Here is a 13,489-nt window from a genome sequence, read left to right on the forward strand (position 1 = left end):
TACTTTCTCCTGTGGAGTTACTATAAAACGGTAAATAATGGCTAAACTGAGATCAGGCCAACGGGCCCTACTTTGACCTTTGACAGAGCATTCAACTGACCTGTGCTTCAACCACTCCTAGGTGGAAAAGAGAGATTTCCTGATGATATACTTGATAGAGTTGAGCAGGAAGATAGGATACAGACTACGGTCACTTCTAAGAATAATAGCTTATGAATGTTGGCTTAAATTTGTAAATCTATTAGTAATGATGATCAACATTTAGGATCTTCTTTGTCGACACTGTGCTAAGTAGCTGAAACACTGGATATGGTCAACTGGTGCACAATATTTACTCCTATCACCTTCTACGTGCCTTCCTGCACAGAAGGCCTGGAAAACTAAAAACTGCATTTGCTAACCTGAGGCCAGCCGGATTCTGGAAGAAAATAAAACATCAGATAGATGCACTCCCATACGCTTTGAAAGAGGAGAGTGTTTTTCTGCTGCTGTTTCTGCTATGAGAGAGAGTAGCTGCACACTTGTGTCAAGACAATGGCTTTGGGGGTATCATCATCTGTCATAGCAGGGTGGTGGTGGTAGTGACATCAGTCACCACTTCCTGATATCTGGATTCCAGTTATGCTGGTGACCTTGAACTGGTTAAGCCCAGCTGTGGCTTCCTGCCTGCTCCTCCACATCTTCAAATAATTTTCTAAGCACCTAATTCTTTGCATTCAATCACTTTCATCTGGAAATATCCAGAGTAAAGAATTTGTTTTGTGCACTGTAATCTGACTAATTCTGAATTTGGCATCTACCTCAAGGTTGAATACAGGTGTGGTGGTGCAGGGAATTTGTCCTTACATCAGTTTGATGAACTAAGTATTACCTTTCCCACTTGACAGATGAAAGAATTAAAATTCATAGAGACAGAATAACATTCAAGGTCACTCAATTTGTTAGTAGCAGAATCCAAGGTCAAATGCAAATCTAATCACAAAGTTTTTTTTGCCTAACTACGCTGATGGTATGGGATCAATACAGAATAATTATGTACAAAGAGCCAAAGATTTTTTTATTTGCTTTTCTGTACAGCACATGAAGGAAGAGTCTACATCTTACGTAGCTTTTCTGAGGTTCTCAAATCCTAGAGCATTGCTCAGTATTTGATGCCTAGGTTAGGTCCTTGAGAAATGACTGCCGAAAGAATAAATGAATAAATGGACGGCATTGTGATGAGTTCTGACCAAGGAAAGTGACATCCAAAGACAACAATTTATATGATGGCCTGCTTGTGGTTTTATTGAAGTTGTCCAACTGGTTTTATTAGTATTTTTATCACTCCTCATGTGTTCAGTTGCTTCTGCTAAGGTTGTGGTGGTTCAGTCACTAATTCATGTCCAACCCTTGTGACCCCATGGACTGTAGCCTGCCAGGCTCCCCTATGCCTGGGATTTCCCAAGCAAGAATACTGGAGTGGGTTGCCGTTTCCTTCTCCAGGGGATCTTCCTGATCCAGGGATTGAACCCGGGTTTCCTGCACTGCAGCTGGATTCCTTATGGACTGAGCCACCCGGGAAGCCCATGCCTCCACTAAAAGTGATTACAAGTATTTTTCTGTTTCATACACACACACACACACACACACACACACACTTGGTTTCTGTTGGGAGGAATAGCTTATCAACAAGTTCTACTGCCACATCAAAGTCATCAAACAATAGAACATGCAGTCTCTTAGGGTGGACTTTTAGATCTATATATTCCATCCCATCTTGTTGCATCTCTTTTCTAAAACTTTCTTTCTTTACAACTCACAAGTAAGTTTTCTGAACCCAAATTCAAGGACATGTTCCTAGTAGAATCTTTGCAAACACCTTGCCTTTGCTTACAAACCTCAGAAGCCAAGGTAAGACAGCCACAAAGCTCTTGCTAGTTTTTTCAGGGGTTTCCTCTTTCCCCTCTAAATAGTTATGGCAATTTTCAGTGGCCTCTGCTTTCTCAAAGGGCCGGGAGCTACCAGATTTGCTATCCTTGCTTACTTGCTAAGCTGCTTCTGTTGTGTCTGACTTTTTGCGACCCTTTGGACTGGACTGTAGCTTGCCAGGCTTCTCTGTCCGTGCAATTCTCCAAGCAAGAATACTAGAGTGGGTTGCCACACCCTACTCCAGGGGATCTTCCTGACCTAGGGATGGAACCCGAGTCTCTTGTGTCTCCAGCATTGACAGGCGGGTGCTTTACCACTAGCGCCACCAGGGAAGCCCACCAGATCTGCTATATTCTACATATTTTCTTTCAATTGCCAAACCCATGAGTATTTTAGGAGGAAATTTGATCCATCTGTTTCTGATTCATCTACAATGAAGTCACCAAACTGAGGAGAGCAGCCTGACAGCCACAGAGTCCTGGTAGAGACTCTTTTATCCTTTAGAAACGGAAGTCACGAATGTGAAGAACAAGCATTCTGAATCCTGCTGTACTCAGGCTGTTCACAAAACTGAGGCTTCAAGTGGCTTCAGGAAATATTACTTTCTCAGAATAGACACTTCTTTAAGTAGCTCTGGCTTTCAATAGTTCTCCTGATGAATGTCCTGGGAGTTGCTTTTGAGGGGTGATGGAACTCACCCACCCTTCTGACTTCTCCTTGGGACTCCTCTGTGCACTAAGCAAGTTCCCATGGATTGGCCAATGTTTCCCAAGGTCTCACTGTTCTAATTCCCAAAGCAGTTGCCATAGCATGATATAGTTAAAGACTCACATATGCCCTGTTTGCTTCCCACATGGCTACTGGATATTCCCCTGGCCAGAGGAACACCCAAAGATGAAAGGCCATAGTGTAACCCAATGCTGAGGCTGCCCAGAGATCTGCCTTCATGGTAAGCAAGGACCACTCCCCTAGTCTGGTCTATTTCCTTGATGATTAAGTCATGCACAGCCATCATTTGAGTACAGCAAATGGAGATATGTAGCTGGAACACCTTAGCTGCCAATATCTGGATGATGATTCAGGAAAGTAAGGTGAGGTTCTATTTCTGATATTTAAAAGAACTTGACAATCATATATACAACTTATTGTCAATCTGTCAACTCAACATAAAGTAAGGGGTAATAATGGTAATCTTCTTTTTTTTCCCCTGGCCACACCATGCAGCTTGCAGGATCTTAGTTTCTAGACCAAAGATTGAATCTGGGCCCCAGCAATGGAAGCTCCAAGTCCTAAGCATTGGACAGCCAGGGAATTCTCTCATTCTTCCTTCTTTACACATACTCTAAGATATTCAAACTCATATGGCTTCTTTAAAACATTTCATGATGGTCATTCAATCAGCAGTTACTGTGTTTATCAGGCCCTATGTAAGTACCAGGATAGAATGCAAAATGAGACACAGTCCATGACCTCAAAGAGTTTATAACCTAGTTGAGTGAGGCAGACACATCATAAACCTAAGTACTGGCTAGCTGCTGCTGCTCCTACCTTGCTTCAGTTGTGTCCGACTCTGTGCGACCCCATAGACAGCAGCCCACCAGGCTTCCCTGGGATTCTCCAGGCAAGAACACTGGAGTGGGTTGCCATTTCCTTCTCCAATGCATGAAAGTGAAAAGTGAAAGTGAAGTTGCTCAGTCGTGTCCGACTCTATCGACCCCATGGACTGCAGCCCACCAGGCTCCTCCATCCATGGGGTTTTCTAGGCAAAAGTACTGGAGTGGGGTGCCATTGCCTTCTCCAGTATTGGCTAGAGTGTGGTACAAAGACGGGTATTAACTGCAGAGATCAAGAGACCAAAATTCAAGTTCCAGCTCTGCCACAGTCACAGAGTCTTGGTTAAGTTATGTAATGTCTCTGCCTTAATTATTCATCTAGAAAATGTAAGAAGGGAGAATTAAATGATCCACATATACATAAACCTGCTCCGCATACATAGTTCAGTTCAGTCGTTCAGTTGTGTCTGACTCCTTGTGACTCCTTGGACTGCAGCACGCCAGGCTTCCTTGTCCATCAACCATCTCCTGGAGCTTGCCCAAACTTATGTCCATTGAGTTGGTGATGCCATCCAGCTATCTCATCCTCTGTCGTCCCTTTCTCCTCCTGCCTTTAATCTTTCCCAGCATCAAGGTCTTTTTCCAGTGAGTCGGCTCTTTGCATCAGGTGGTCAAAGTATTGGAGCTTCAGCTTCAGCATCAGTCCTTCTAATGAATATTCAGGACTGATTTCCTTTAGTATGGACTGGTTTGATCTCCTTGCTGTTCAAGGGACTCTCAAGAGTCTTCTCCAACACCACAGTTCAAAAGCATCAATTCTTCAGTGCTCAGATTTCTTTATGGTCCAACTCTCACATCCATACATGACTACTGGAAAAACCATAGGTTTGACTAGATGGACATTTGTCAGCTCTGCATACATAGTTCAGTTCAGTTCAGTTCAGTCGCTCAGTCGTGTCCGACTCTGCGACCCCATGAATTGCAGCACACCAGGCCTCCCTGTCCATCACCAACTCCTGGAGTTCACTCAGACTCACGTCCATCGAGTCAGTGATGCCATCCAGCCATCTCATCCTCTGCTGTCCCCTTCTCCTCTTGCCCCCAATCCCTCCCAGCATCAGAGTCTTTTCCAATGAGTGAACTCTTCGCATGAGGTGGCCAAAGTACATGAAATTAAAAGACGCTTGCATACATAGTAACTCATATTATTATGCCCGGTTACAGGGACTGAATGGAAATACATGAAGGTCTCCTAGAGACACACTCCTAGGAAGAGTGATAAAAGAGCCAACACTACTTGATGTTGGGGGAAAGAGTGACCTCCTACATGGCTGTGACCTCCTACCTTTCCAGGTGAAAGTTGCTAGGAAGATCTACCCCATACATGGGAGTTCATATTCCCTACGACTGAGCCTCGACTATTCTGACATAATGAGGTGGAGATAGTATACTCGCCCAGTCCTGAGTCCACCTAGCTTTACAAATCTCTCCCAGGGCTCACAAGACATGCAATTTCTATTTGCCTTGACATTTCAGTATTTTTAGCTTCCTTACCACCATCTCCTATTTCTTTTTCTTGTGTAGATTAGAAACTTGAACAGCCTTTGGCCTGGTCTATACATTACTGCCAGTGATTTTTCTAAAACAAGAAATGATAATGTTCCCACCTCTGATGAAATCCTCTTGAGATTCTTCACCCTTCAAGATAAAACCCATCCTTTCTCGTGTGACCCCTCTGGCTCTCTTTGGCAGCCTCTGCCTCCCTCACCAGACTCCTCTCTCAGCTCTTCTCTCCGTGTTACCCCCAACACTACCACCAGACGGGGCTCCCCCAAGCACCGTCGCCTCACTTTCCTCTGAAATTTTGAACATACACTCCTTTGCCTGAAACATTCTCCCTTCCATTCTCCTTCTTGATTTTGAAGAACTCTTTTTTTAAAAAATTTATTAAAAACATATTCCTTTAAAAAACAGTCTACTTTATTTATGGCTGTGCTGGGTCTTCATTGCCATATGCAGCCTTCCTCTAGCTGCGGACAGTGGGGCTCCTCTCCAGTCGCAGTGGACTTTTTTGTGGCAGCTTCTCTTGTTGTGGAGCATGGGCTCGAGGGGTGCAGGCTTCAGTAGCCGAGGCCTGCGAGCTTCGTTGCCCTGTGGCATGTGGGATCTTCCCACACCAGGGATCACACCTGAGTCCCCTGCATTGGCGGGTGGATCCCTAACCACTGGACCACCAGGGAAGCCCTGAAAAACTCTTTTGACACTCAGCTTGGGTGTGACCTTCTGATTTCCTTTCCTGACCCTTTCCGTCTGGGTCAGCTGCCTCTCTTCTGGGTCCTCATTATATCTACACAGACTCTGCCATGACTCCTGTCCTCCTACCAGCCCCTCTACATAGTGAGTTCCTTGGGCTCAGAAATCCTTTCTGTCTCCCCACCTGGCTCACCCCCAACTCTTGAAATGTTTGGATGGAATCACAGAACCCTGGAGAGAATCTCAGCCATCCTCATACGTGGAGGTGCAGGAATGCCCTCCCCAGAGACTATAAACTAAGTGCCCAATGAAAGTGCAGAGAAGAGAGAGGCAGCAGTGCATGGGGGAGCCCCGTCTGGTGATAGTTTTAGGGGTAACATGGAGAAGAGAGCTGAGAGAGGAGTCCAGTGAGGGAGGCAGAGACTGTCATAAAGAGCCCAAGGAGTCACACACACATGCTTTGGATGCCAGCCTCTTCTGTGTTTAGGGGCAGAGTGTGAACACCATCCACTCTGGTATTCTTGCCTGGAAAATCCCATGGACGGAGGAGCCTGGTAGGCTGCAGTCCATGGGGCCGCTAAGTTGGACACGACTGAGCAACTTCACTTTCGCTTTTCACTTTCATTCATTGGAGAAGGAAATGGCAACCCACTCTAGTGTTCTTGCCTGGAGAATCCCAGGGACGGGGCAGCCTGGTGGGCTGCCGTCTATGGGGTCACACAGAGTCGGACATGACTGAGGTGACTTAGCAGTAGCAGTAGCAGTGAATACCATCTGCAGCAGAGACTAAAGTGAGAGGGAGAAGGGCCACTGGCTCTTCTTGGGTATCTAAGTGTCCTGGGAAAGGGTGTGGCTGGACCTACTCTGTGTTAGTGTGGTCCTTTGGAGAGAGGGCAGGGGAGAGCGTGACAGGGTGGCAGGTGTTGGAACAGCTCTATATGCTCTTAGAGCTAGACTGTGCTCTAGAAAGCAGCCATGACTGTGAATGGAGAGAATTTTAACTTCATATCCCAATAATGGAGCCCCACATCAGCCACCCAGCTAGGCAAGTGTCTATGCATCAGGCAAGACCAAGCTTTACCAACAAGGCTGTGTGGCAGCAAGATGGCACAGGAGGCTACAAGGATGTAATAATCTCTTCCCACCTGACTTCAGCAGATGGAGTCTCCTGGGGTTCTTAAACTGTTGCTTGGAGGAGCCCTAAGAAAAGGGATTCTGGACCACCTGGCTGGTGTGTGCTTGAATGATTATTGAACATAGAACACTGCAGTTGATGGACAGTGGTGTTGACTGCAAAGTGGTGAGGAACCCAGTAGCCCACCAGGTGCCCCTTGCAGTTCTGATGCTCTGATGGAGCATCTTTCCCTCTTCAATAGGTGCTTGGTGACTCCCAAAGGGCTCCCGGTGAGTTTGGCTAAATAGGATACAGTTCTTAAGTGTCAGAGGAAGTGCAGTATTATTTTGTATTGGCCTACTTTAATTTTATGGCAATTCTGAGGTTACTAGGGTCTAGAGGCCCATAATATCTGTCTCTTGTTTGATCTGATTGACCAGTGGGTTCAGGAGCTGCTGGCCTGATGGATCTACTAGCAATTAACTCTTTGGTCTTTCACCTGGTGATCAGAGGTCATTGATGATGATTGGCCATGACATTTCCTTTTGAAATCCTCATAAGTTTTACTCCACCCTCTTGCCTTTTTCAAGGGCTCCTCAACAGACTTTTCTACTCCTCAGTGACAACTAACATGGCTCACAGTACTACTTTTAGCATTGATTTCTGAGGTTTTGGGGGTCACAGATCCCTTTGAGAATCTGGAACTCCTTCATAAGAGGAAAAGCACCCCTCCAGATATGCAGAGGCGCATAATTCCAGTGAGTATCAGAGGTTCTTCGACCTCAGATTCAGCCTGCAATCTACAAGCTTGTGTACAAGTTTGACCTTGCACAGAACCTTGATCCCTTGACCTTCCCTATAAGACTTTACCTCTTGCATTACTGATTCTGTCTTTGGTTCCCCTGACCTTCTACGTCAAGCCTATTGATGGTCAGCTCCACTCAACTCTACTTGCTGTAGTTGTCACAACAGAGACGTCATTCATTGTTACTTGAAATTTTTCCTTTGCAGAGAATCCAAACTCAGCTTCTCCCAGGCTGCTAACTCTTTTCCCTTTCCCTCTCATCCCCCTTTGTATCTATTGAAGCTTATTTTGGGTCACATCATTTCCATAATTCTTTTGACATTTCTCAGATCAGTTGAGCCAACCTGACCCTTCACAGAGCCTCATGTCTACAATGGGGCATCTCAGGGTTGCTTTCCCTCGTGTCTTAGAATCTCGACTCCTTAATGTTGTATATGTGCCAGTTGAGGAGGGCTCACTCTCATGTCTACCCTATCAGCTCTTCCCCTCAAGGTGCTGAGAGTGACTGGATAAGGTTGCTAAACCATGTTGGCAGGGTGCTTACAAATTCAGACTAAGTTACTAAACTGGGCTCTCAGAGCAGTTCACACACTTTCTTCACCTTTTTCTAATTCCCTATTTCTGTGCTACTCAAGATGTTGTTCAAGGGCCAGCAGCGACAGCACTGCCTATGAACTTAAACAAATGCAAAATAGAAGGCTCTTCTGGAACTACTGTATCAGAATGTGCAGTTTTAACGATATCCCTAAGTGAATCATGAACGATCAAGAAACACTCTCCTGTCTGTTCCCCACAGGAGTTGTTCTAATTTTTTTTTTCCATAATACTTCATTCTTGATTCCTCTGTGGATGAGTGTATCAGTCAGGGACCAGTTGGGAAAATAGAAACCATCCTAAGGATTTCAGAAATAATTCAGAAATAATTCAATATAGAAAGTGGTTTATATAGGTGATAGTAGGGCCAGGAACCCAAACAGGAGTTGGTGAAATAAACCAGAGATTAACAATATGACAGAAGCCATGACCTCCGTAGGCTGCCGGGACCAGGGGAAGAGGTGACATGACTGGTGCCCGGGGAGACCAGGCTTATCTAGCAGGAGATGGAGCCTCAGAGAAGACGCCACTACTGGATGCAAAAATGAATTACCTTGTTTTCTTTCATTTTCTCACCTTCTACTCTGCCCTCAGCCACCTCACGTTAGACCCAGCCGATGTCAGCTGACAAGGGAGCCTAGGAAACGGGGAAAGGCAAAAAAAAAAAAAAAAGGCATTGAAAGGCAAATGAGTCAAACAGCCACCTCCTCCTCCTGCTTCGCTTATACTTCCTTCCACCTGACCTCGGAATATGTCTTTGGCCACCTTTCCTTCCTTCTGGTCAATCCTGGAAAAAAGGTCTCTCTTATTTTTTCTAAGAGAGCTGAAATTGGTATAAATTGTAATTAAAATGCTTATGAAACACAGAATATCTAGGGTAGACCCTCCCAGCTCTAAACATCTCTAGAATGTGAATGAATTATCTTTTAAAATCAGGTGTTAATGATTCTTTTGAAATGATGCTATGGATTGTGGAGAAATTGCTGCTGAAACCCTTTAGGAAAAATGCTTCCTATTCTGAAACAGGTGCCAATACCTCTCCTAATTTGTATAAGTGATACGGATTAGGTGCTAACTAAATATGGACAAGCTATTTCTGTTACTCAGGTGCTAACTAAATATGGACAAGCTATTTCTGTTACACAAGTCATTGACATTTAGATTTAATAATCACTTATTAGAGCTTAGGACTTCCCTGGTGGCTCAGATGGTAAAGCATCTGCTTACAATGTGGGAGACCCAGGTTCGATCCCTGGGTCAGGAAGATCCTCTGGAGGAAATGGCAACCCACTCCAGTACTCTTGCCTAGAAAATCCCATGGATGGAAGAGCCTGGTAGGCTACATACAGTCCACGGGGTCACAAAGAGTCAGACACGACTGAGCAATCAAAATATTAGAGCTTCCCAGGTGGTGCTAATGGTAAAGAACCTGCCTGCCAATGCAGGAGACATGAGTTTGACCTCTGGGTCGGGAAAGTCCCCTGGAGGAGGGCATGGCAACCTACTCCAGTATTCTTACCTGGAGAATTCCATGGACAGAGGAGCCTGGTAGGCTAAAGTCCATACGGTCGCAAAGGGTCACATACGACTGAAGCGACTTAGCATGTAGCACACATTCACTTATTAAAATGAAAAATGATCATTCTAGGACTTCCCTGGGGGTCCAGTGGTTAAGACTCTGTGCTTCGGATGCAGGGGAACCCAGGATCGATCCCTAATTAGGGAGCTAAGATCTCACATGCTGTGTTGTGCAGTCAAAAATTTTTTAAAAAAGAATAATTTTTGTCCCTGAGTGCTTTCTCACTGTCATCTCCCTTCTATAGAAAAGGATATTGAGGGCAATGATATCAAAGCCTGAAACCATCATCTCCTTTATAGTTGTACAGTGAGGAGGTATAAAGAGCACAAAAATAATCTCACCAATGAACTAATTCCCACCAGCCTTTCTCTGAGTTGATTTTCTGACTTGGGAGGACTCAGCTGAGAGAAGATGGCACGACTCTTCAGACACATGCAGGAAAGCACATCTGCATCTGCATTCCAAGATTTAAAAGTAGTGTGGAGCCGCCTGACCTACCTGGAGCTCACGGATTGGATGCTTGCTGCCTGAGGACCTTGCTGGTGTCAGTCTGAGTCCCCAGTGCACTGCCCGTGCCCCTCTCCGCACCCCCCAACCCCGAGCCCAGCTCTGTGCCTGACGCATGGTGGAAACCCAAAGTCTGCTGAATAAATAAAACAACTCAGAGTCCGTTGACCTTAGTTCCTGTTTGTTGACTGTGCCACTTTCAGCGTTTCATGGAAACTGAATCTCAGTCCCACCATCTGTAAAATGGGAATGATAATACTGACTCCATATTTATTTCACAGTATTTGAGCGACTTCACTTTCATGCACTGGAGAAGGAAATGGCAACCCACTCCAGTATTCTTGCCTGGAGAATCCCAGGGACAGGGGAGCCTGGTGGGTTGCCGTCTATGGGGTCGCACGGAGTCGGACACAACTGAAGCAACTTAGCAGCAGTAGCAGCAGCATTGTTGTTAAAATAAGATCATGTTTGAGATTTTGTCCTGGTAAGCAAAGAAATCATTTGTATAATGCTCTAAATTTAATTTTAAAAATTAATTTTTTTTAATTTTAAAAATTTAGAGCCTCAAATTTTAAAAAACCCACATACCTGTGCTTGCACATTTATTAAGATGTACCCAAGTGAAATGTGTCAGCTCCTCCTCCTGGATACTGTTTCCTTTACTGGTGTGTAACAATGTATAAGAGTTGACTGAACTGCATAATAAAAATCAAATGCCAGCTTTTTATAGACTTGGCCAAAACAGTGCCACCCAAAACACCATTTTAAATTGCAAGAAATCAGAGGACATTTCATTCATTTGCTTTTTATTGTTGTTGACACATACACTTCAATTTTAATGCTCATTGCAGATCCACATGTAAAGGGGAAAAAAAGGCTCTTATCCTAATCTAGCAGAAAGCAGAGCTATCGGCATGAAGGACAACACAATAACAAAATACGTTGGCTTTTCATCCATACTTATCTAAATTAGAAACATGCTATCCTTCACAGGGGCTCTAACAACACATGGGCAGAAGCAGTACCAAGGAGGGATAGCAGGTCACATGAATTCCACACTGAGTCTTCACTTTACTCTGGGTCCTTATCTTCATCCGAAAAGTGGGGGACTGACTTCTTTGCAACAACATTGTCCAGTCTCTGTCCTTGTAGATATGGATTGACACTCTGAAAAATATATATGGTTTAGAATCATACGTGAATAACAGATACAGACATCTCACAGAAGAGGTGAACGAGAACTCCTCCTCACCTATTGGGTTAACTAGGTAACAGTGGAGCCTACCACCTACCAATTGATGACTTCGGCGCACTAATCAGTACCTCAGTAGGCAGAGAAACACTGACTGACAGATGTGTCTACTTACGTCTTTCACACAACTCATTATCAGATGCAGTTTGGTCCCACTCCCTTTTTTGGAATAAAGACTGGAAGTGAACCAGCTAATAAACCCTCACTATTAACTTAGATACAAAGCCTCACACGAAACAGAATTATTATCCCATGGCCTTAGAGAAGAGAGAATACAAACTGAATTAAACCATTTTACAAGAAGAGTGTTCTAAAGAAGAGGACAGAATGTAACCAAATGGGAAGAGTGGTCACAGATTACCTGCTGCTGTGACTGACTCTTCCAAAGCAGCATTCCACTTAAAAAGGACTCATCAAGGGCTCTAGCTATCACTGTCACCTTCTCTCAGTCAAATTCAAAAGCAGAAGGAAAGGAAATTATACAGAAAGCTTCTTTATTTATTATTATTTTTTAGGATGTATAAAATTGTGATATTTTACTTTAAAATTTTTTTATTGTAGTATAGCTGATTAACAATTTAGCTTCAGGAGTACAGCAAATACATATATCCACTCTTTTTTCTTTTAAGATTCTCTTCCCATATAGGCTATTACAGAGTAGTGAGTGGAGTTTCCTGTGCTATATAGCAGGTTCTTACTAGTTACTTATTTTATATATAGTAATGTGTATAGTGAAAATTGCTCAGTTGTGTCCGATTCTTTGTGACCCCATGGACTATACAATCCATGGAATTCTCCAGGCCAGAATACTGGAGTGGGTAGCCATTCCCTTCTCCAGGGGATCTTCCCAACCCAGGTATTGAGCCCAGGTCTCCCACATTGCAGGCGGATTCTTTACCAGCTCAGCCACCAGGGAAGCATAATGTGTATATGTCAGTCCCAATTTATTCTGTCTCCCCCTTATTCCCTGGTAACCGTAAGTTTGTTTTCTACATCTGTGACTCCAAACTACAGAGGTATTACCTTATTGGTCAGAATGGTCATCAAAAATCTACAAACACTAAATGCTGGAGAGGGTGTGGAAAAAAAGGAACCCTCTTACGCTGTTGATAGGAATGTACATTGGTACATCCACTACAGAGAACAGTATGCAGGTTCCTTAAAATAACTAAAAATACAACTATCATATGATCCAGCAATCTACTGTTGAGCATATACCCAGAGAAATAATTTGAAAAGATACATGCACTCCAAAGCTCATTGCAGCACTATTTACAATAGCAGGACATGGAAGCAACCTAAACATCCATCAACAGAGGAATGGATAAAGAAGATGGGGTACATATATACAATTGAATATTATTTAGCTATAAAAAAGAACAAAATAATGCCATTTGCAGCAACATGGATGAACCTAGAGATTGTCATACTGAGTGAAGCAAGTCAGACACATAAAGACAAATGACACACGATATCGCTTACATGTAGAATAAAAAAAAAGAGTGCAAATGAACTTATTTACATAACTCCTTTATTTTTGACTCAAGACTCCACTGTCTGAAATTCTTTTCATCTGTTTGTATTCTGAATGAGTCAACGTTTTTCCATTCCTTATTTTATATCTATTTTTTGAGGTTTGGATTTGAACTAGGAATTGGAGTTTTACAACAGTATTTAGCAAGCAGACAAAAATTCAAGTTTTGAAAGGTATTTGTTTATTGAAGTTGTCTTCCAATAACTAAACACAAATATAAGAAAGAAACTGTAGTTACAACGTATCTGCAATCCCATGGCACCTCTAGGCCCCATGGATGAATGGAGGCATTTCACAAGAGGTCTCTCTTGCCCATGGGACATTGTCTGCTATGACTTTTGAGCAGACATTCTCCTAAACAGAAGGCCTGGAATCTGAATTTAGTATTTA

The 13,489-nt window shown here is 43.7% G+C and overlaps 1 protein-coding gene across 6 annotated transcripts in view; it reads right to left on the minus strand.

Moving 5' to 3' along the window:
- Positions 1–11,102: 11,102 nt before the first annotated feature.
- SCG5 (secretogranin V) overlaps positions 11,103–13,489 on the minus strand; it is a 59,078-nt gene continuing 56,691 nt past the window's right edge. For all 6 annotated transcript variants that reach the window (XM_059890291.1, XM_005211477.4, XM_005211476.5 and 3 more), the window contains one exon: positions 11,103–11,480. In XM_059890291.1, coding sequence (XP_059746274.1) covers positions 11,385–11,480 — 96 coding nt within the window. In that variant the 3' untranslated portion in view covers positions 11,103–11,384. The remainder of the gene's footprint in view (positions 11,481–13,489) is intronic.

This window comes from Bos taurus, chromosome 10 (genome assembly GCF_002263795.3).
Source record: "Bos taurus isolate L1 Dominette 01449 registration number 42190680 breed Hereford chromosome 10, ARS-UCD2.0, whole genome shotgun sequence".
In the NCBI taxonomy this organism is placed as follows: domain Eukaryota; kingdom Metazoa; phylum Chordata; class Mammalia; order Artiodactyla; family Bovidae; genus Bos; species Bos taurus.